Source organism: Cololabis saira, chromosome 14 (genome assembly GCF_033807715.1).
Source record: "Cololabis saira isolate AMF1-May2022 chromosome 14, fColSai1.1, whole genome shotgun sequence".
Lineage (NCBI taxonomy): Eukaryota > Metazoa > Chordata > Actinopteri > Beloniformes > Belonidae > Cololabis > Cololabis saira.
The window spans coordinates 6,926,438-6,947,106 of record NC_084600.1 but is presented as its reverse complement, the minus strand read 5'-3'; the positions used below and the strand labels follow the sequence as shown (position 1 = coordinate 6,947,106).

The 20,669-nt window shown below is 41.6% G+C and overlaps 2 protein-coding genes across 5 annotated transcripts; one reads left to right on the top strand and one right to left on the bottom strand.

Annotated features, from left to right (window-relative positions):
* Nucleotides 1-1,235: 1,235 nt before the first annotated feature.
* LOC133459509 (ras and Rab interactor 1-like) lies at nucleotides 1,236-7,424 on the bottom strand. Of its 2 annotated transcripts, XM_061739521.1 has the most exons (7): nucleotides 7,286-7,414; nucleotides 6,914-7,001; nucleotides 6,571-6,774; nucleotides 6,310-6,424; nucleotides 5,445-5,517; nucleotides 3,184-3,275; nucleotides 1,236-2,575 (listed from the first exon to the last, which is right to left on the bottom strand). In XM_061739521.1, the coding sequence occupies exons 3-7, from the start codon at nucleotides 6,772-6,774 to the stop codon at nucleotides 1,452-1,454; spliced, it is 1,608 nt and encodes a 535-aa protein (XP_061595505.1). In that variant the 5' UTR covers nucleotides 6,914-7,001; nucleotides 7,286-7,414; the 3' UTR covers nucleotides 1,236-1,451. The 2 variants fall into 2 exon arrangements, with proteins under 2 accessions (XP_061595505.1, XP_061595506.1); XM_061739522.1 differs by lacking the exon at nucleotides 6,914-7,001 and having other exon boundaries at nucleotides 7,286-7,424.
* Nucleotides 7,425-8,858: 1,434 nt separating this feature from the next.
* On the top strand, nucleotides 8,859-20,427 carry rbm14a (RNA binding motif protein 14a). 3 transcript variants are annotated; one of them, XM_061739520.1, is made up of 9 exons: nucleotides 8,859-8,908; nucleotides 9,501-9,677; nucleotides 11,314-11,498; nucleotides 13,339-13,518; nucleotides 13,604-13,713; nucleotides 14,602-14,871; nucleotides 14,957-15,180; nucleotides 16,258-16,668; nucleotides 19,575-20,427. In XM_061739520.1, the coding sequence occupies exons 2-9, from the start codon at nucleotides 9,520-9,522 to the stop codon at nucleotides 19,576-19,578; spliced, it is 1,542 nt and encodes a 513-aa protein (XP_061595504.1). In that variant the 5' UTR covers nucleotides 8,859-8,908; nucleotides 9,501-9,519; the 3' UTR covers nucleotides 19,579-20,427. The 3 variants fall into 3 exon arrangements, with proteins under 3 accessions (XP_061595504.1, XP_061595503.1, XP_061595502.1); XM_061739519.1 differs by having other exon boundaries at nucleotides 14,957-15,162; nucleotides 16,258-20,427; XM_061739518.1 differs by having other exon boundaries at nucleotides 16,258-20,427.
* The last annotated feature ends 242 nt before the right edge of the window (nucleotides 20,428-20,669 follow it).

Genomic DNA, 20,669 nt, shown 5'->3' with positions numbered 1-20,669 from the left:
GTGAGGAAGGGACACTGGCTCAAACACTGACAGCAGAAGGTGCAGGAGGAGAACACATCCAGGGTGTGAGCAGTATTATTCATATTTAACCTGACAGAAGCCACTTTATCAATGAAATACTGCAGAAAGTGACCACAGGTGGATTTTGATCATTTAGAACATTACAGGACTGTCTCTGAAAATTAAAATATTGTGATAAAGTCCTTTATTTTCTGTAATGCAAAAATGTCATACATTCTGGATTCATTACAAATCAACTGAAATATTACAAGCCTTTTATTATTTTAATATTGCTGATCATGGTTTACAGTTTAAGAAAACTCAAATATCCTATCTAAAAAAAATTAGAATATTCTGGGAATCTTAATCTTAAAATGTAAACCATAATCAGCAATATTACAATAATAAAAGGCTTGAATTATTTCAGTGGATTTGTAATGAATCCAGAATGTATGACATTTTTGTTTTTGTAACTGCATTACAGAAAATAAAGAACTTTATCAAAATATTCTAATTTTCTGAGACAGTCCTTTAGATGAATTTGTAACGGATTGAATGTTGTGGAATAACACCTTCGGCCGGTTAGAGCTGGTGGAAGTTACGTTTGCCAGATATTGTTGCATAAGCTTCTTTAATTAGATCATTAGAAGGACTGTCCTTAAGTATGGCCAGCGATACGTGTAGCTTGTCCTTTTTCCACCTGCGCTCAGCCAGTCTGCAACCTCAACCTCTGCAGAAATAACACTTTATAGTGATTCTACTTAATTTTTGTATGTATTTATTTTTTTTAGGTTTGATTGCATTGGCTTTTGTAGCCAAGTTTATGGCTTATATTTAACTGGAATAAAACACTGATGTTTGAAAAAGAAAAAAAAAATTCTACAGGTTAACTCAGGACAACTAAACTGAAGTCTGCTCTTTTCCTTTGTGAATGTTCTTACTTGACTCCACATCATTTCAATTACAGTCTAAGATGTTTGTTCGTGAGAGGCTTGTTCATTGGCTGCAAGTAGCATGTACAGGACTGTCTCAGAAAATTAGAATATTGTGATTTTCTGTAATGCAATTACAAAAACAAAAATGTCATACATTACAAATCAACTGAAATATTACAAGCCTTTTATTATTTTAATATTGCTGATCATGGTTTACATCTTAAGGAAACTCAAATATCCTATCTAAAAAATTAGAATATTCTGGGAATCTTAATCTTAAACTGTAAGCCATAATCAGCAATATTAAAATAATAAAAGGCTTGCAATATTTCAGTTGATTTCTAATGAATCCAGAATGTATGACATTTTTGTTTTTTTAATTGCATTACAGAAAATAAAGAACTTTATCACAATATTCAAATTTTCTGAGACAGTCCTGTCGTCTCCTCTGGTTCCTCAAGGCTACAGAGGGAACAGCAGCTCTTAACTTTGCCCAGAGATGCACTTTTCTTTTCTCTACACCATTTTTCCTTTTTGATCCAAGTCCCTTGTGGCTCCATCTTCCCCCTCGTCTCCCTCCTCAGCCCGACTCCCTGATCTCCGATGATCAGGCGTAAAGCAGGCCTGTTCTGTCAGCGGCGAGGATGATGGAGGGGTGAGAGGGGACGGAGGGGAGGAGGTGTCAGGGGAGAAAGATGGTGAATGGTAGGGGGAGAGGGACGCCAGAACCCTAGGAGACAGAGACGGGGACTGGTAAGGCGAGAGAGAGGGAGAAGCAGCGGGGGAGTCGTGAGGAGAGAGGGACGGGTACGTTTTGGGTAAAAGCTGAGGAGCCCTGGGAGAAACGGTGGGTGATTGGTAGGGAGAGAGAGAGGGAGGGTAGGATAAATTCATCACTGGAGGAGGTTTCATGTAATCACTTAGAAGGTGTGCTGTTACTGCTGGCAGCTGAGCTGCGGCCTCTTCGCCTCGGATTCTGGCTCTACTCTTGCCTGATTCCACCTCCTCCTGGTCCTGGTCCTGCATCTCTGGCTGGACGTGAGACGCTGCTGATTCCGGCTCCACGTCGCCCTCGCCGAGCGGCTGCTGCGTCTGTGACGGAGGGTGAGCCGGGGTTTCTGGAACAGACCTTCCCCTGGGTTGAACTGCTCCTCGTCCCCCTACCTGGGGTTTGCTTCTCCCTTTGGTTTTGGGCATAAGAGGCGGAGGGGGGGGTGGAGCGAGTGGAGGCGACAGCATGGTTGACGTCTCCGTGGAAACCCGGATCTTCAGGCTGCGTTTGAACATGCGTCTCCTGCACAGCGTGTTCTGGGACTGCAGGAACAGAGGGTTGATGAAGCAGAGCGCGCCCAGGCCAGAGCCGTAGTCCAGCTCCCGGGGGCTGCGCGTGGTGATGGGGCAGAACTCGTGGAACAGAGCGGCGTTTGGATCCAGCTGTTTGGAGGTATCGTCTGACTCGGGTTCTGTTTGGACCAGGGTGTTTGGGTCGTGATGGGAGACAGAACCGGGCTGAGCCGTGGAGCTGGTTGGTGGATTAGCAGGCGGGGTCGGCTTTACCGGCTCCGGCTTCCTCTCCTTGCGCTCTCGGCTCTTAGACGCCTCGCGTGGCCCTCGGAAATTCAAGTGGGAGCTCCAGAATTCTAGAAAACAAATTAGCCATTGAAATATTTTCACTTCGTAGTAATAAAAAGTGACTCTGGGTAAACCAGAGTCGATGGAAAAACGCATACTGTACAGGACTGTCTCAGAAAATTAGAATATTGTGATAAAGTCCTTTATTTTCTGTAATGCAATCAAAAAAAACTAAAATGTCATACATTCTGGATTCATTACAAATCAACTGAAATATTGCAAGCCTTTTATTATTTTAATATTGCTGATTATGGTTTACAGTTTAAGATTAAGATTCCCAGAATATTCTAATTTTTTGAGATAGGATATTTGAGTTTTCTTAAACTGTAAACCATAATCAGCAATATTAAAATAATAAAAGGCTTGCAATATTTCAGTTGATTTGTAATGAATCCAGAATGTATGACATTTTTGCATTACAGAAAATAAAGGACTTATATTCTAATTTTCTGAGACAGTCCTGTATATACATCCTCCACATCCTGAAATACTTGACATTTCTTTTTATCCAATTAATAAGTGGACGACAGAAAAAAATCTGTACTCATGTAAATAAACCCAATTTTCAAAACCTGGTAAGTTGAGGTTTAGATCAGGAAACAAGTCATTCACCAACCTACTCCCATATGAGAGATTGACTCCAGTTGCTTGTGCGAGGCGGCCCTTGTGATGGCTGCAGGAAGCTCCAGAGGGAAGGGCAGCACATCTCTGACACACACACAACACAGAAAAACATTCGTTTTACCTTCATTTTAGCAGGTTAGTCCCATTGAGATCCAGGATCTCTTTCAAGGGAGACCTGACCAAAAATGGCAGCTTTAAAAGTTACAGACAAAACAACATCAACAACAACAGAAATAGAAGGACAATGCAAGATAGCTCACAAAACAGAGCCAGTAAATAAGTTACAATACCTAAGGACAGTGACAAGTACCAACAGAGTCATTTAAAATGCATTTGTAAGAGCTTTAAAATCAGACAATGACACAAATTTGTTTAGTTCCAGGTCTTTTTGGAGGCTTTTCCAAGCAAGAGGGGCAGGACAGCTGAATCTTCCCTAGATTGGTCCTCACACTTGATCTGGACAGCAGGATTAGAGCATCATTTATCTCAGGCTAGAACTACTCATGGCTTTCAACTTGATCAGAGAACAAATGTAAAATGGAAGTTTACCTAATATAGCTTTGTATTTGAACAAGTACCAATGACTAAGCCAGCCTTGCAGTACAGAAAGCAATGATGGGTTAGAGGTTTATACTTTGTAACAAATCTCAGTCACTATGATACGCAGTGTCTAACATCTGCAAGAACTGGGCAGGAGCATTCATATACAATACATCACCATAATCCAACATTGGTAAAAATGTCACAGAGACCAGTCTCCTTCTGGCCTCAAAGGAGAAACATGCCCTGTTTCTGAAGTAAAACCTGATCTTTAGCCTCAGTTTTTTAAGAAGATTATTTACATGCAATTTAAAAGAAAGGCAGTCATCAAGCCAGATACCAAGATATTTCTAACTGGATACTACTTCTATTTTGTTTCCCTGAGCAGTAGTAATGTCTAAGGTATTCACTGTCTTCTTCCTAGCATTTGAGAACTGCATAACTTTTGTTTTATCAGCATTTAAAATGAGCTTTAGTTGCGAGAGGTGAGTCTGGAGAACATTAAAAACAGCCTGCAGCTTAGCAAGAGCCTCTGGAATGGAGGGGCCAGCACAATATACTACTGTATCATCTGCATAAAAATGAAAGTTAGCGTGATCCACACAAGCTCGTTCTGAATCAAAACCTGCAGTGTCCACGGATGCAGAACCGGAGACAGAATCAAACAGTGAACCACAGGACACAAAATGCTTATTAAAACTATTCAATATTGTAGCTCTATCCGAGATAATGCCAGATTCAGTAGTAATGGAAAGAGGCAACTCATTATGGTTTACACCAACAGATAAAGATTTAATGGCTTTCCAGAATTTCCTTGGATTGTTCAGATTTTCAGTCGAAGCGGAAAGATAGAACTTCAATTTTGCACTTTTGATTTGAGCAGTAAAACTGTTTCTAAGCCAGTCTGACCCAGGCCTGGTTTATTACCACTACTGTCAAGAAATCCATAGATATTCACAGTGATTAATGACAAATAAAGATGTTTATTTATACTGTACACTGCCTGGCCCTTTAAAATAATAATAATCATAATAATACCACTGAGATTTAACTAACCAAATAGGTAAAACACTACCTTCAGAAACCTATGGTGGTGTTTGATATAAGGTATCAAGGTACTTGATACTTGATAAGATAATCCCTTGCCTGGCAGGTTAATCAAAAAGATTTAAAGCCTTATTTTCCCAGGGAGCTCTAATGCTGGGGAATCCGGGTGGTATTTGGGCCAGCCTGCAGAGGTAGTATCATGTTCAAATCCATCAATGCAAAGTGTCCATGAAAGCTGGCTGACTATCTGAATATAATGAAATACTAGATTTTCTAGTATTTCCTCCCGCAGGGCACAACCGTATTTAAAGAGGACAATGCATGGATTCATGGGCTCAAATTGTGAATAAGTGTGAGACATTTGCAGCCTGTGGCTAAGCAGCGGCTGCTTCTCCGTGAACACGCACTGATCATGGTGAAAAGTTTACACAACTCTCAAAACCACTGCTGTGACATAAGCCTGCAGACACTTCATAAAATGATGCACCACTGAAAGCATGTTATTTAAGCTAAAGGGGATCCAAAAACACATTAGAGTTGTTCATCTTTATTTATTTATCTTTGGGCCAGGCAGTATGATTGTAAGTGAACAGAAAACAAAAAAATTCTGAAAAAGAAATGTGTGCAAAATGTAAGAATAAGGAGGTATTTTCTTTTTTTTTTTACCTGCTGACACAATAAAAGGAAAGAAGTCTTGGGAGATCTGGAAAGCTGATGGCTGAAGTTTCCAGAGAGAGAGCTGGTGGTAAAGAACATTCAAAAAGGTATCAGTGTGGTCATTCTTCCTCTGGTTTATTTATTTATTTATTGGGATATTATGTGTATGATCATGTGAATAAAGATACTTTAAACCAGAACACACTAAAAGTGTTGCTGTTCTTTCTTTGTCTGAGGGTACAGTGTAATATGTCATTACTATACTGTATAATACTAAAGCTGTCATACGTAAACTAACTGGATTTAAGCATTTTTAGATAAATTACCTGCTTTCTTGTTACAACGTAGACTTGCAGAGAATCAAGAAGAAGCCTATACAATTAAATCTAATGTCATGCACTGTCCTAAACGTTTTTTATGAGCTAGGGGCTAACGGTGCCATGATGGGAATATATCAAATGATCAAATTCATTACAAGTAGAGGCAACGTTACATTACAAAGATGTAAAAATACCTGATAAACCCTTCAAATACCAACCCAGAATGTAACAGTTATACAATTCAAGGGCTAATATTGTAACCCCTCTACGTTTTTGCACTTTGGACCAACGTAGGCAGGGTACGTTTTTATGTGAGACTGGGTTGCAAATACAGATCAGCCATAAGGAAACAAATTATAGGCACAAAAAGGGAACTATAAAGAGACATTAAATGACACATATTTGTATTTTTAGTTAATAAGACGGTGGTCTTTTATATGTCTGTGTTCAAGGGTGTGTTGTTTCAAAATCCATCTGTGGTAAACATGATGTCATAGTGTGTGAATGAGACGGCTAATAGACTGCTCATAAATGGGGTCAAATGTCATGCTTACTTGACTGTTCCTCTGTGATGCCAAACTGTTGAACAAAGGACGGTACGCTGTCATCCGCCACGCGGACACACAGAACCTTCCTCTGGGAAGTGCGGGACATTCGCACCAAGAAAGTCTGCGGGAAAATACAACAGATTACCAAGTGAGACTGTGCCTGGGTGGGACACATGAAAGAAGGAGTGGGACAGCAAATCCCTCAGCTTGGAGGTGGATTGTGTGCATGCATCATCACAAGGAAAGTACTGCGTGCATGTGTCGAACCCCAGGAGGCTCTCTCTGCAGGATGTGGAGCGCTGTGGCTGGGTTGATTGACAGCTGGAGCCACACTGGGACTGTGAGCAGGAGCCGGTCCAGGACGCTGATGCTCTTCAGGGAGCCCCGGCCCCGCTCATGTCCCGGCAGCTGACGCTCCGATGGGTTGCTGGGCTCTGGGAAGTCGTACAGAGGTTCCTCTTGCTGGGCCATCTGCACAGACATCAAAAATAATCACACGCTAATTAGATTCACCCTTTTCATGGTGATAATACAGTCCTACAGTGGTACAAGTGGTTATTATTCCTCTGTGGCTCACAGTAGGGAGGGTGGGGGAGAGACACACACAAACCTGCAAAGTCAATCTGCCTGGATTGGGACAGCAAGCCCAGACTTGGTAAAGCGCAGGAGCTCAGACAGAGCTTAAATGAAATGGCAACCTTGTGGGAGACGAGGTTTAAAATATAGTCACACAATCAGAACACACGTACACCACAACTCAAGGTCAGATACAAAAAAGAAGGAAAATAAATCTTATTTTGCAATAATCTCCTGAACTGTAGCTGAAAGCATCAACGTGTTTATTTCTGTTTGAATCGGCAGCAGAGTTTTATTTCAAACTTTAATGCTCGCAGTCTTCCTGCTTTTGAGACTTTTCCGGCGCGACTGTTCTGATCCGGCTCGTATATTCTGCCGCGAATAAGTGTTTTTTTTTTTTTTTTACCTTTCTTTTTCCCCCGATACTTCTTTTTCTATCCCCTCCGGATCCACATTATGATGGCATGCTCCTCTGTTCTTCCTTCAACTTTACTGCGATGAATAGAAAACTTCTCCATTCCGGCTTGTCACGACGTGCGCTCACCGGTGGTTTAGGCCCCGCCCACTTACCCACCTACAGTATCACCTGAAAACTAACGTCATCATATATATATATATATATATATATATATATATATATATATATATATATATATATATATATATATATATATATATATATATATATATATATATATATATATATATATATACATACTGTATATAATAGCAGAACTAAACCAGGGCCTGAAAGTTGGACTACTAAATGTTCGTTCCAACTATTCAGTTGAAATGTATTTCCAAACTCACCGTGAGAGACTTCTAGCCTGCAGCATTGGGGGGAACAGGTATAGTAGTGGTAACAGGGTAACAGGGTAATAGGGGTAACAGGCAGTACTCGAGTTGTAAAACAAAATCAGGGGGAATGGTGGATTTTATCATATGGGGACAGATAATTTGTGCTGATTACAAATAATATAATATATTACAAATAATAGCACTGACCAAAACACCTGCAGAAATACTGCAGGAATGACATAGCAGCAGTTAAATGCAGCCTTCTGTAAGCTTTAAATATCCACTGGGCTTACATCAAATACATCAAAACACAACAATAAAAAACACTTTTCTGAACTTATTAATATGACTCTGTCCTTCACAGGATAAGTAAAATGGATCACTGCAAAAACTCAAAATCTTAACAAGAATATTTGTCTTGTTTCTAGTTAAAATGTCTCATTTTAGTAAAAAAAAATCTCATTACACTTAAAACAAGACTCATCACTGGAAAAAACAGCAATTTTCACCTGTTTCAAGTAGATTTTCACTTGAAATAAGTAGAAAAATCTGCCAGTGGAACAAGATTTTTTTTTGCTTGTAATGAGAAGATAAATCTTGTCCCACTGGCAGATTTTCCTACTTATTTCAAGTGAAAATTTAGTTGAAACAGGTGAAAATTGTCAAATAAGTTATTTTTCTGGTGATGACTCTAAATGTTGAAATAGCAGTAAAACCACATTCATTGATGAAATGACATAAGGGATGGAAAGGAGGGATGGCAGTTTTACAGGGGGGATGATTTGGACCGTTTTTATTTCAGGGGGGATGATTTGGACCGTTTTTATTTCAGAGTGGATGATTTGGACCGTTTTTATTTCAGGGGGGGGGGCGGGGGTGCCATCCCCCCTCATCCCCCCTCAACTAGGGGTAACAGTTGAAGCAGGGGTAATAGTGGTACCAGGGGTACCAGGGTAACAGGATAACAGTGGTAACAGGGGTAATAGTAGTAATAGGGTAACAGGGTACCAGGGTAATCGTAGTGGTACCAGGGTACCAGGGTAATCGTAGTGGTACCAGGGTACCAGGGTAATCGTAGTGGTACCAGGGTACCAGGGTAATCGTAGTGGTACCAGGGTACCAGGGTAATAGTAGTGGTACCAGGGTACCAGCGCCCCCTGGCCGCTCAGCATCCGCACAAACCGGAACCGGATGTGAGGTTTAAAATATATTAGCTCCAGCACCGCGTTGGGTAAGACTTAAGACGTATATGTATTTATTTGCCATAATTAAACATGTCGCAGGTTATTATACCTATTTAAAGGGTGATATAATTAGTAAGTATGCCTGTAGGAAGCGTAGAGCGGTGGACAGGTGTCGGAGCTCGCAGACCCGCGCCATTACCAGCCCCGTTAGCCCCGTTAGCTCCGCTAGCCTCGGCTAACGGAGCTAACGGGGCTAACGCGGCTAACGCTGAACAAGATGGCATCCCCTATTATTATTATTATTATTATTATGCACGTGTGTGTTGTGGTGGCGGAGCCGGCAGCGGGTCCTCGGACTGCTGCTAAACTGGTCCACGAGAGACCGCAGAACGTAACGGTTACATTAGCACGCTGGCGGGGCTGCTAAAGCCGGATTTATGGTCCCGCGTTACACCGACGCAGCGACTGCGTTGGTGTAACGCGGAACCATAAATCAGCCTTCACACGTCAGTTCGCGGTGCGGTCAGAGCCTTTAGTAAATGATCCGTTACATCAGCCTGGTTAAATGTTAAACTGCTCCTCTCATCCACCTCTGGAGGGATGAGTGTGTTATGTGACCGTCTACATCCTCTCCTCCAGATGCCTGGCTGACCCAGACATGAGCGACAACGTGAAGTTGTTTGTGGGGAATCTTCCTATAGACGCGACCCAGGAGGAGCTGACCAAGCTGTTCGGGCCGTACGGAGAGATCAACACCTGCTCGCTGCTCCGGCAGTACGCCTTCGTCACGCTGAAGGGCGAGGGGGCGGCCGACAGGTGGGCAGGAGACACCACTACACTAGCATCTAGGAGCAGGAAACACCACTACTACTACTACACAACCATGTAGTCAGGGAAAACCACTACACTAGCATCTAGGAGCAGCAAACACCACTACTACACAACCATCTAGTCAGGGAAAACCACCACACTAGCATCTAGGAGCAGCAAACACCACTACCATCTAGGAGCAGGAAACACCACTACCATCTAGTCAAGGAAAATCAATTAGGCTTTGACACTTTTATATAGGTTTGAGCATGGCTCAAATTGTTATTTAAAAAAAAAAATCTGTTTATGACCTAAAAATAACCCATGAAATTGTATTGAATGAATGAATGAATGAATGAATGAATGAATGAATGAATGAATCAATCAATGAAGTTTATTCAATCATGACAACACAAAACCAAAAAAACATTAGCATTGACATTTCACACAAAACAAATAATCATGTGTTGAACAATGACTGAAAAGGCATCGGCAGAACCAGACTGCTTATAAAAGCCTGTCCTATATTACCAACCTCCAGAAAAGCAAAGAAACAACAGAGAAGCAAAGAAACATTAACAGATAGTCAATTGCACTTATAAGCTTCAAAAATAGCTTTACAAACCATTTTCTTAAAAACCAAAAGAGAATGACATGTTTTTAAATTTATGTTAGCATCATTCCAGAATCCAGCTCCAGTAATGGAGACAATATTCATGATTAAATGCTGCTACTTATATTTACATTAGCAGGATACACAATATTCCTTCCGTCCAGTCAAGTGCAATAGTCTTCCACGTATTCATGTACATTATTATTCTTTCATTCACTCATTTTTTATAGTGTGTGTGTGTATATATATATATATATATATATATATATATATATATATATATATATATATATATATATGTGTGTTTAATGTTTCCCATTTTGTTGTTTACAGTCTTGACTTGTTTACATAGTCTTTGCGTGTGTGCACTTTTACGGAGCTGCTGCCTAATCTCATTGTACCAGTATAATGATGATAAAGGCTTTCTATTTTTATTTCTTTGACACATTTGTGACTCAGCAGATTTACATTTTCTTATTTATTTTATTTATTTATTTTTTACAAATTTTCCTTCCATCTTTGCCAATTGTGCTTTGTAAAAAAACATGTAATCAAGTTGTTTTATAACCCAGCTCAAGGTTAAGTTTATGAAAGAATAGACCTTTAACCACTAACATTTTTGCCCACAAGCAATAGAAGAAAAAAAATACATTAGATTCGGGGCTAAGATAAGAGCTATCTATTTTAAGAGGGATAAAATGTTATTAGGAGTATGCATATACTGTTTGTTTACTGTTTAAATGACATAATGTGTAGGCACATTTTAAACAAAATGATCTACACACACTGGAAACAAATTGCAGTGCAAATTATAAACAGATGTTCCCATTTAAATGGTAATTTATTTTATTGTTTATTTTAATAAAAATATCGAGAAAGAAATACAAAGGTGCATCTTACTTTTATGACTCAAGGAACACAAACATATCTGGCATTTGGTCTTTGGTTTTCTTACTCCAGATACAATGTTATGTCTGTACATCCATTACGATGGTAATGATGATAATTATTCTCATCTTACTCCCATAGGGCCATAAGACATCTGGATGGCAAAGAGTACAGAGGCAGACCCCTGGTGGTTGAGGAGTCGCGTGCACGCCCACCCAACTCTACTAAAGTGTTTGTGGGGAACCTCAGTGCAACATGTTCAGCAGATGACTTGCATGGACTGTTCTCAACCTTTGGAAGAGTTTTAGACTGTGATAAAGTCAAAGGTAAAGCATGAAATATATCGCTTATAGATTTTGGGCCAATCCCAATACATCCTGTTACAACCAAAAACGTAATAAAGGCCAATAACGTAATAACTGCCAATAATGTAATAATTTTGGCCATTTCAAATGTAATAAAGCCAATAGTGTAATAATGTGCCAATAATGTAATAAAACTTTTGAGTCAATAATGTAATAACTTTTTGCCGATAATGTAATAATTTTGTAATAATTTTTTAATACCAGGCCAATAACGTAATAACCAGCCAATAATGTAATGCCTTATTACATTATCGGCAAAAAGTTATTACGTTATTGGCTCAAAAGTTTTATTACATTATTGGCACATTATTACACTATTGGCCTTATTACATTTGAAATGGCCAAAATTATTACGTTATTGGCAGTTATTACGTTATTGGCCATTATTACGTTTTTGGTTGTAACACACCCCCTACTTTCTACCACTAGCCCTCCCTCACTACCACTACCCCTAAAAAAGAAGCCACAAATTTTAGGGCACTTGTAATCTTCCCAGGGCCCAGTCCCAATACTCCCACTACTCCTACTTTCAGCACCACCCCTAAATTTTGCTTGCTACGTCACTGCGTGGTTTACGTTCGGGTACGTAAGCGACTGCCTAGTTACGTTTGCACATACGTCACACCATATCAGGAAGCTGAGAGCTAAAAGCTGTTTTAATTTCTGCTGTAGCGCTCTTAATATGCCACTTTATTAAGTTTTAATATTTTTTTCAGGCGTAAAAGTAACTGTTAAGATCCCCAACCTGTGCTCAGGGACTGCTAAGAAATTTGATCCAACGTTTTCGGCGATGATAAGAGCCGCCGGTCCAGGAGCAGCAGCAGCTCACGGCCGGGTCAACCTGCGCCGTCGTCCCGGGGAGAAACCTGCAGCTCTGTGGAGAATTACTGCTGGCTGAAATAAATCATTTAGGAAGATAAATGTTGGTTTAATAGATGAAATCTAACAGTTGTAGCTACGTCTGTTAAGAAATTTGCTCAGAAAATTTCGGGATGAGAACAGCCTGCCGGCTCGGGAGCTGATTTATGGTTCCGCGTTGAATCGACGCAGAGCCTACGGCGTAGGGGACGTCGTACGGCGCGCCTCGCTGCGTAACCTACGCCGTAGGCTCTGCGTTGGTGTAACCCGGAACCATAAATCAGCCTTTATTCTGGCGTGATCTTCGCAACAACGGGCAAACGAGTGATTATGTACATCCACTGAGTGAATATTATGAAAGTAAAATGTATATTTCTCGCTAGAAATGTAATCAAAATGCATTTTTATGCAGAAACTAGCTCAAAATATTGATTTTATTCACTAAAAAATAAGAAATGTCCGCCATGTTTTTTTTTTTGATTCAGTCCGTAAATTATGATGTAAAGCATTCTGGGAAATTTTTCTGGCCCTCGGTCAACTAGTCAGCATCTGAAAACCCTCGCTCTGAAAGGCTAGATCGATACCCCCTAGCCCTCGTTTTCCCCACTCCCCCTAGATGAAAAGATGAATTGGGACACCACTACCCTCACGGGAACGCGCAAAATTTAGGGGTAGGGTTGAAAAGTAGGGGTAGTGGGGGGATTGGGACTGGGCCTTAGTATCTAACAGTTATATTCAGTGTGTTTTTGTGTATTACAGTAACATTGTTCTTGATCGGATATGGTTGTTTTTTTTTTTTTTTAATTCTAAATACAGGTCTACTTAACAGCAGGGATTTGGGTTAATGCATTAAAGAAAAAATAAACAGACATTGTTGAATAAAGATAATTAAGTTTTAATTTAACAACTTTACTGATGAACCAATTTCCTTTCTTCTCTGCAGCAAGATTATGCTCAAATGTTGGTTATGCATTTGTGCATATGGAGAGGAAGGAGGAAGCCATGGTAGCAATCGACGCACTCAATGGGACCATGTTCAAGGGCCGTCAGTTGGCTGTAGAGTTGTCCAAAGCACAACCTTTGATCAACCAGCTTGTATCAGGAAATTCACCTGCTCCTACAGGTAATATAACCGCAGCCGAAGATGTAGAATCTGATTTAAAAATTATCCAACTGCTCTTACAACTGTTGCTTCCCTCTACCTAAAGGTGACAGAGAGGGTCTCCTTCCCCGACCTCACCCGTCATTGGAGCATCATCAGAGCCAGGCAGCGGTGCTGGCTGCAGCTGCTGCGGCAGCTGCTGGGCTTCCCATACAAGTAAGTTCAGCAGCTGCATCCACCTGGTGCTGAGCTCTGGAAACTGGAGCAGTAGGGGTTAAGAGTTAGATGGATTATGTTAGAACAGTTGTTCAAATATTCAATTCAATTTTATTTATATAGCGTCTAATACAACAGATGTTGTCTCTAGACGCTTTCCAGAGATTCAGAACATGAACATAAATATAATTATAAATATAATCCCCCGAGCAATTATTACATAAACAATGGCAGGTAAAAACTCCCATAGTGGGAGAAAAGCCTTAAGCTAAACAGTGGCAAGATAAACTCCCCTTTAGGAGGAAGAAACCTGGACCAGGACCAGGCTCATAAGGGGGGACCCTCCTGCCGAAGGCCAGACTGGGGGAGTCGGGGACGTCAGCAGCAACAGCAGACATCCACGTAGGCAGGTGGAAGAAGCAACGGGATGACCGGGGATGGGGGGGGGGGCAGGACCGCAGGCCAGAACGCAGCTCCCGAGGCTCCGGCCTGCAAACATGCACAAAAAAGAGAAAGGTACCAGCACAAGAAACTACAGGAACGATGGACAAAACGATAGCTATGAGACATTTATAAAAATGGAGAAGAGAGGAAGGGAAGAGGAGAGGAGAAGAAGGGTGAGAGGCACCGCCCAGCGGATCATGTCGGTGCCCCCCTGCAGCATAGGCCTATAGCAGCATATCTACCACGAAGCTATGTTTGAGACTAACTATTATAGTCTTGTTCTATAGCTGCAACTATGACTACTGACTCTAACACACTAGAGTTTACACTAACTAGAAAACATAATCCCCCCCTTGCCGTTACATTGTTGTTTGATCATTTTTTGGTATATTTATTAGATTCAATGATAATTTTCATAATTTTGATGTCTACCTTTCCTTGCAGGTTCAACAAAGTGTCCATAATTCATTTTACAATACAACTTCCTTCGACCCCACCTACGCTGCTCTAAAGGGAATTACAAATTCTAAAGGTGCAGACGGGGTAATTTACGGTGCTCTTGCTAGCCAGGTGTATGGATCTGTTGCTGACCAGGTGTACCAAGAAATGGCCACTCACACTACAACTGCTAGTGCCGAAGAGGTCGAGCCACAGCCTGATCCCACAACACTCTTTGAAGCAGCAAGAGCAAAGTTCTTCCAGGAAGGGCAGAAGGTGTGTTCACATTCATATTCTTATTTGAAATTGTCAGGATTTCTTTTTATGTTATCTGTTTTTACCCACATGTTTTGAATTAAAGGTTCTGGCAGAGCAGCAAGCAGGTAGAAAAGCAGCAGCCACAGAGAACGAGCGGGACCGCAGCCCCATAAGAGGAAACCGAGCCCCTCTCCTTCCCGATCCTGTTCCTGGTTCATTTGCCCAGATACGACCCAAGCGACGGGCCCTGCTGCCAACCCCGCCCGGTGCACCTGAAGAATCCACGACGGCAACAACTACTTCTGAAGGGTCAGATCCTGTTGCTAGGTAGACATCATTCAACAATGCGATGAAGCTAGAAACAATTACCTTATTTTTGGGACCATTGTATTATTGTAAAGGCTGATTCATGGTTCCGCGTTACACCGACGCAGAGCCTACGGTGTAGGGTTGCGTCGACTTAACGCGGATCCATAAGGCGGACGTAATTGAGGCCACAATGAGAAGTTAAAGGGGGAAGGGGGGCGCGTGAATTGCACGTGATTGCCCGGCTGCGGCTCGGTGGTGGGACACCTGGAGCGGACGGGGAGACTCGGCCTCGCTACCGAGAAGGAGACGCGGCTCCCGGGGAGCTGCACCGCCGGAAGGCCGGAGGAACTGCCGACCGACTGAGCGGCAGCCGACGTCGGCTGCCGCTCAGTCGGTCGGCGGGCTCCGTCGTTTACTGTTGAAGGATTGTAGATGCGTGGGCTGACGTGTCTGCTGGGCTGGACTGTTGTTCGGGCTTTTGCAAAAGCCGGCATAATTTCCGAGGGGCCGCACGGCACGGAAAGTGACTCGGCTGGTCAGCGCGGCCAGAGAGCTGTGGGCTCGTGCCTGTCACAGCTGATCAGTTCTCCCGGTCTCATTGATCAGTTCTCCCGGTCTCATTGATCAGTTCTCCCGGTCTCAGCGCGATCAGGCTCGGATGAATACAGAAACGGAGGATGAAGATTTTGATGGGTTTTATTAATGTAATAACTTAAATAAAGTACAATCAAACCAAGTTTTGCTCCCGCTCTATTTTTAAATACGCACACTTGTATGCTTGTGTGTGTGTTGTAAGGCGGCGCTCCGTGTGTGTAGACAGCGCTTTTTCGGTCGGTGCGCCGTATGTGTGTTTTAAATCCAAAAATGACTCTCAAAACTGAGGGTGCGCCTTTCCACGCGGTGCGCCGAATGGTCGCGAAAATACGGTAGGCTTTTTGAACCTGCTTAGAAACTACTTGGTGAATGTATGGATATATTCAGTAAATGGGAAAATTAGATGCACATTATTTGAGGAGAGTTTAAATTTGTAAGCTCATTTGAATGTTTATACTCTTCCTTTACTTGTCTTACCTGTTGACCTTTCTGTAACCCTAGGTCCTACTCAGAGTACTACCAACAGATGCATCAGTACCAACAGTATCAACAATACCAGCAGCAGTATCAATACCTCCAGTATGCCTACACCAATCCTCCTCCACCACCCCCTCCGCCTCCACCAGCCACCACACAGACGCAAGCCTCCACCACAGCCCCCGCCCCTCCAGGGACGTACACAGCCCCCCCGACATACGCCACATCGGAAGCTTACGCAGCCCCGGGAACGTATGACACGTCACGAGGTTACGACACCTCAGCAGGGAACTACGACACTTCATCTGCCAATTATGATGCTGGAAGCTACGACGCCTCAGCAGGCTATGATGCATCTGGAAACTACGGGGCATCAGGAGCATATGATTCATCTGGAGCTTACACAGCAGCGGGAAACTACTCGGCATCCACACCGTATGAGCAGACACCCGCACACGGGCAAACCATGCCCCAGCGTCACGATTACCCTTACCACACGCCAGAACCCCCGTATCGATAGAGCCACCCCCAACACACTCCTTACATACTGCTGATGTGTGCGCGCACGTATGTGTATTTACATAAGCGACAGTTAAGAGGAAATGTCAGAGAGGATGAAAGGTCATAATTAAAATATGGTTTATATCCAAAGCATCTCCCCCTTTTCCACTTTGACTAAATATTTTGCAAGTCATCAAAGTGAAATGTCTTTAGAGAAGCAGAGATAATCGGGGAATGTTTTCCACTATTCATAGTTTAGATGTTATGGAGGCACAGCTGGTTCTCTTGAATATTAAGGCGTACAGATTGCTTCAGCCATGGTTGGAGTCGGAGGCCAAGTTTCAGCTTCTCCAGCAAACCTTTTTTACTTTTGTGTTGAATCAAGGCCTTTTATATATTCTACACATTTTTCCAAAACTGAAATGCACAGTCCGTTCTGGATAGTAGTACATTTTCAAGTGCAGCATCACACATTTCAGGGAAAATACAAAATGTATAAATGTGGCTCAGAAAATAACCCATCAGTAAGTCAAGTTTCCAAACATGATTCTGCGTCCTGACAGAATGAGATTGTTGCATCTATTTTTCAGAACTCTAGGACATCTATAGGTACACTTCACTCATTCATTTACATTAAACTCTGCGATATGTGACGGTATTGTGCTTTTCCAATAAACTGACAAACATTTCCATTATTTTGTTCATGAGGTTAAATGGCAGAAACATCTTATGTTAAAGCTCTACAGCTCAAACATCACCACAAGTTACTCCCTCCAAAAAGATACTTTGCTCAACACCTATCTGCAGCTGCAACATAAACTGGCAACTAAGAAAAAAAGGGTATGTGGAGTATTGTAGAGTATGTAATAGGCCTTTGCTCCTTCACACTTCTCCTTTCTCCTCCTTCTTCAGAAAGATAAACTTGAGTTTCAGTGGAGAGTCAGGCAAGCGTTGATAGTCTTGGTTCTGTTCATGGCATATAACATTTGTCTCCCTGGTTTAATTAAATCGGGCAATTTATTCCGAACAAGGTTGCTTACTTTTGTAGGACATGGAATTTCTCTGATGTGGCACAGGTGATCGTATTCCATCACTCGGACTATGGTGAAGTCCACCTAACGGTTTAGGATTAAGGTATTTGCATTTCACCCACTGACTTGATCTATTTTTTTTTATGTTTAAAAGAAAGCTTTTACTCTAAATTGAAAGTTTACCCAGCCGGTTTAGTTAACTTAAGTTTTGTCCCGGATTTTGGTGGATACTATAGTTGTGTGATTAAATATGCCTGTGGTTTGGAAATTGTAAGGGAAAGCTCTATTTGATCTTTTGACGTGACTTTTATAGGATGATCCCATGAAGCATTTCAGATGGAATAAATGGAATTGGCTGTTTTCCTCTGGATTTATTCACATTATCTGTTTTGCTGGTTTATTCTCACTTAGCCCAGACCCCTTGTTTCCGTCTACTCAAACAAAGGTTATTTTTTGCCTCCGTAGCCTCGAAACAGGATTTTTTTAGGCAATTTGTGAAATTAATTTGAGAGTTCAGTTTTGTGTTGTTGTTTTTTTCTTTCCCGGAACATAAGAAAAGTAACCAAGTTGAATGCATCTACATAGTTCTATGGTTTTAGACAACAGATAGTAGTTAAAGTTGTCTTCTCTGGAGTTTTGTACATATGTGAATTTGTAAGTCAAGAGTAATGTTAGTAAGTAATGCTTGGCCAGTGATGCTCATTGATCTGGAGTATTTTTCAAAACTTAAACTTCTAATTTGACCTTTTTCATACATATTTTTTTTCTTTTTTTCCCCCCTTTCATCTGTTGTCATGCCTTTGGCTTTAGTGGAAAATATTGGTTATTTTGGGGAAATGTTGAGCTAGTTTTCAGAACAGAAAATATTCACTTTGGTACTCCTGTAAATATTTAAACTTTTTCTTTCTTTTTATTAAATCTGAAAAAGTAATTCTAGCCAACATTTGGTAAGAATATTGATTGTTAGCTGCTGAAGTGACTGGTTTTATTTAAGCGTAGTAGACCTCATGAGGTAGGTAGGACAGTTGAAATGTTGTTCTGAGCTCTAACGGAGAGTCAGCCGTTTAGTATGCGTCAACGGAGATCAGTCATGCTTGCACATGCAGTGTGTGATGTAGACATGGGAATTAAAACTTAAATTGGACATTGAATATTGTTGGAAATTAGGAGTACGAAAGGTATAGAGAACAGTGATTGACTTTTCAAGAAAAGTTAAAGTGCAAAGAGCGCTGGAGAGCGCTGGATTATTGGGGATGCTGGGATTGTTTGACTGGATGGATTTCAGCTCACACTCGTGGTGCTGCAGGTGATATGAAACTAATTTTGGAATTCATAAAGGCGCTCATTTCTGTGTGGTAGTCAGCGGTGAGAAGGGCGTATGACCTTTACTCTTCCCTCATCTGATCACCGGAAGCACACCTCATTGTAACGCATGGCTGGTATTGGCGTTCTCTGCATTCATGTAACACCATGACAACGTTTAGACGCCACACTTAGTCTAAATGTGTTTTTAACTGAGTTCTAGCGTTTCTCAATAAAACAGAATGTGCAAAGTACGGTATACTAATGCACAGCTGATTTCACCTGAGTCTTTTGACTTAAAGTAGTTGCTCTCATGTGATTGTACTACACACTGCTCATCTTGTCTCTCATCGGACACCTGAGTTTTCTAGTGCCGTGTTAGGTTTAAGTGACACACAGCAACTCTACATTTCAATAATATTCCACCTTCTCCATTTGAACTGTTAGTTGCATGCCTTGTTGTTGCTGCTCCTCCAGCCACCTTCTTCCTCTTGCTGATTATTACAGCTAGAGTGGGAGGGAGCCAAACTGAGCCCTTGCCCTGGACGTACGCCACACGCAGCTGTAGAGTGGGATGGGGAAAACAGCAGCGTTAGGCCTGAAACTGCTGTGGACGATGGGGTGTCTCCCCACTAAGGTAAACACTCAGACCACACACTCCTGCCCCTCCCCAAACCATGCCAACACACTCACGAGCACGCATATAGTCAAGAAATACCTATGTCCATACGCATTATTCTTATGGCATCACGGATTTTCATTTTATCAGGATTTCAGACGTCTGGAAAAGTGTCTCCACTCCTCTGTAAAAGGAGATCACTTTTTTCTTCCCTGTTTTGATATCCCTCCTCATATTCTTTTTTTTTTTTTTTTTTTTTTTCCTTTTTTTTCTTCTTCTTTTTTCCCTCCCCCAAGCGTACTCTGCTCATACATTCCTCCTCTGAACTTGACAACTCGCATACGATTCCTTGAGGACATCTATTCCACTTTTAGTCTAAATGGGAATGCTGTCAGCAGACGTTTTGTTGTTTGTACTGACAGTATCAAGCAGTCGCAGCCACAGTCGGATATGGGACAGTTCGGTGGGGTGGGTTATTTTAGTTTTTCAACATGCAACCCTGCGGCCACTTTGGGGTTAAGTGCCTTGCTAAAAGAGCACACTGGTAGACCCTCCATTTCACAGTTGAACGACCTGGTTCAGGATCAGCTGCTGGTCCAACGCTCAACACCCCGTCTCCCCAAAATGAGTTTTTGATGCCACATTCAAAATGTACGAATGAACACATACAACCATTGTTTTAAATTACGTTTTGTCCTTTTGTTCTTTGAAATGTTTATCAATAAATGAATTTCAACTGAACTCTTTTCTGTGTGAGTATTTGAAGACGTGAACGTTTTTAATTGAAATGGTTTGAGAGACACCAAATAACTGCCAGGGCTCAGCATCAAATGACGTTTTTATTCCAAAAACACCAGTCAATGCCATTTAAATAAAAACCAATAATTTGATAACAATCCAAACCTGATGATAATTCAGCCACTTAAACAAAATATATAAATAAGTAAAATGAAAAAAGTTAAAAGACATTTAAGGTAAGGGGC

Bases quoted from the DNA above. Each gene is read 5' to 3' on its own strand.
- rbm14a (XM_061739518.1), top strand. From the start codon at position 9,520: ATGAGCGACAACGTGAAGTTGTTTGTGGGGAATCTTCCTATAGACGCG. The intron at 11,499-13,338 runs GTAAAGCATGAA...TCTTCTCTGCAG, and splicing joins AGACTGTGATAAAGTCAAAG to CAAGATTATGCTCAAATGTT. The intron at 15,181-16,257 runs GTAGACATCATT...CTGTAACCCTAG, and splicing joins GGGTCAGATCCTGTTGCTAG to GTCCTACTCAGAGTACTACC.
- LOC133459509 (XM_061739522.1), bottom strand. From the start codon at position 6,774: ATGGCCCAGCAAGAGGAACCTCTGTACGACTTCCCAGAGCCCAGCAAC. The intron at 5,518-6,309 runs GTAAGCATGACA...CTTTACCACCAG, and splicing joins CATCACAGAGGAACAGTCAA to CTCTCTCTCTGGAAACTTCA. The intron at 2,576-3,183 runs GTTGGTGAATGA...TTTGTTTTCTAG, and splicing joins AATCTCTCATATGGGAGTAG to AATTCTGGAGCTCCCACTTG.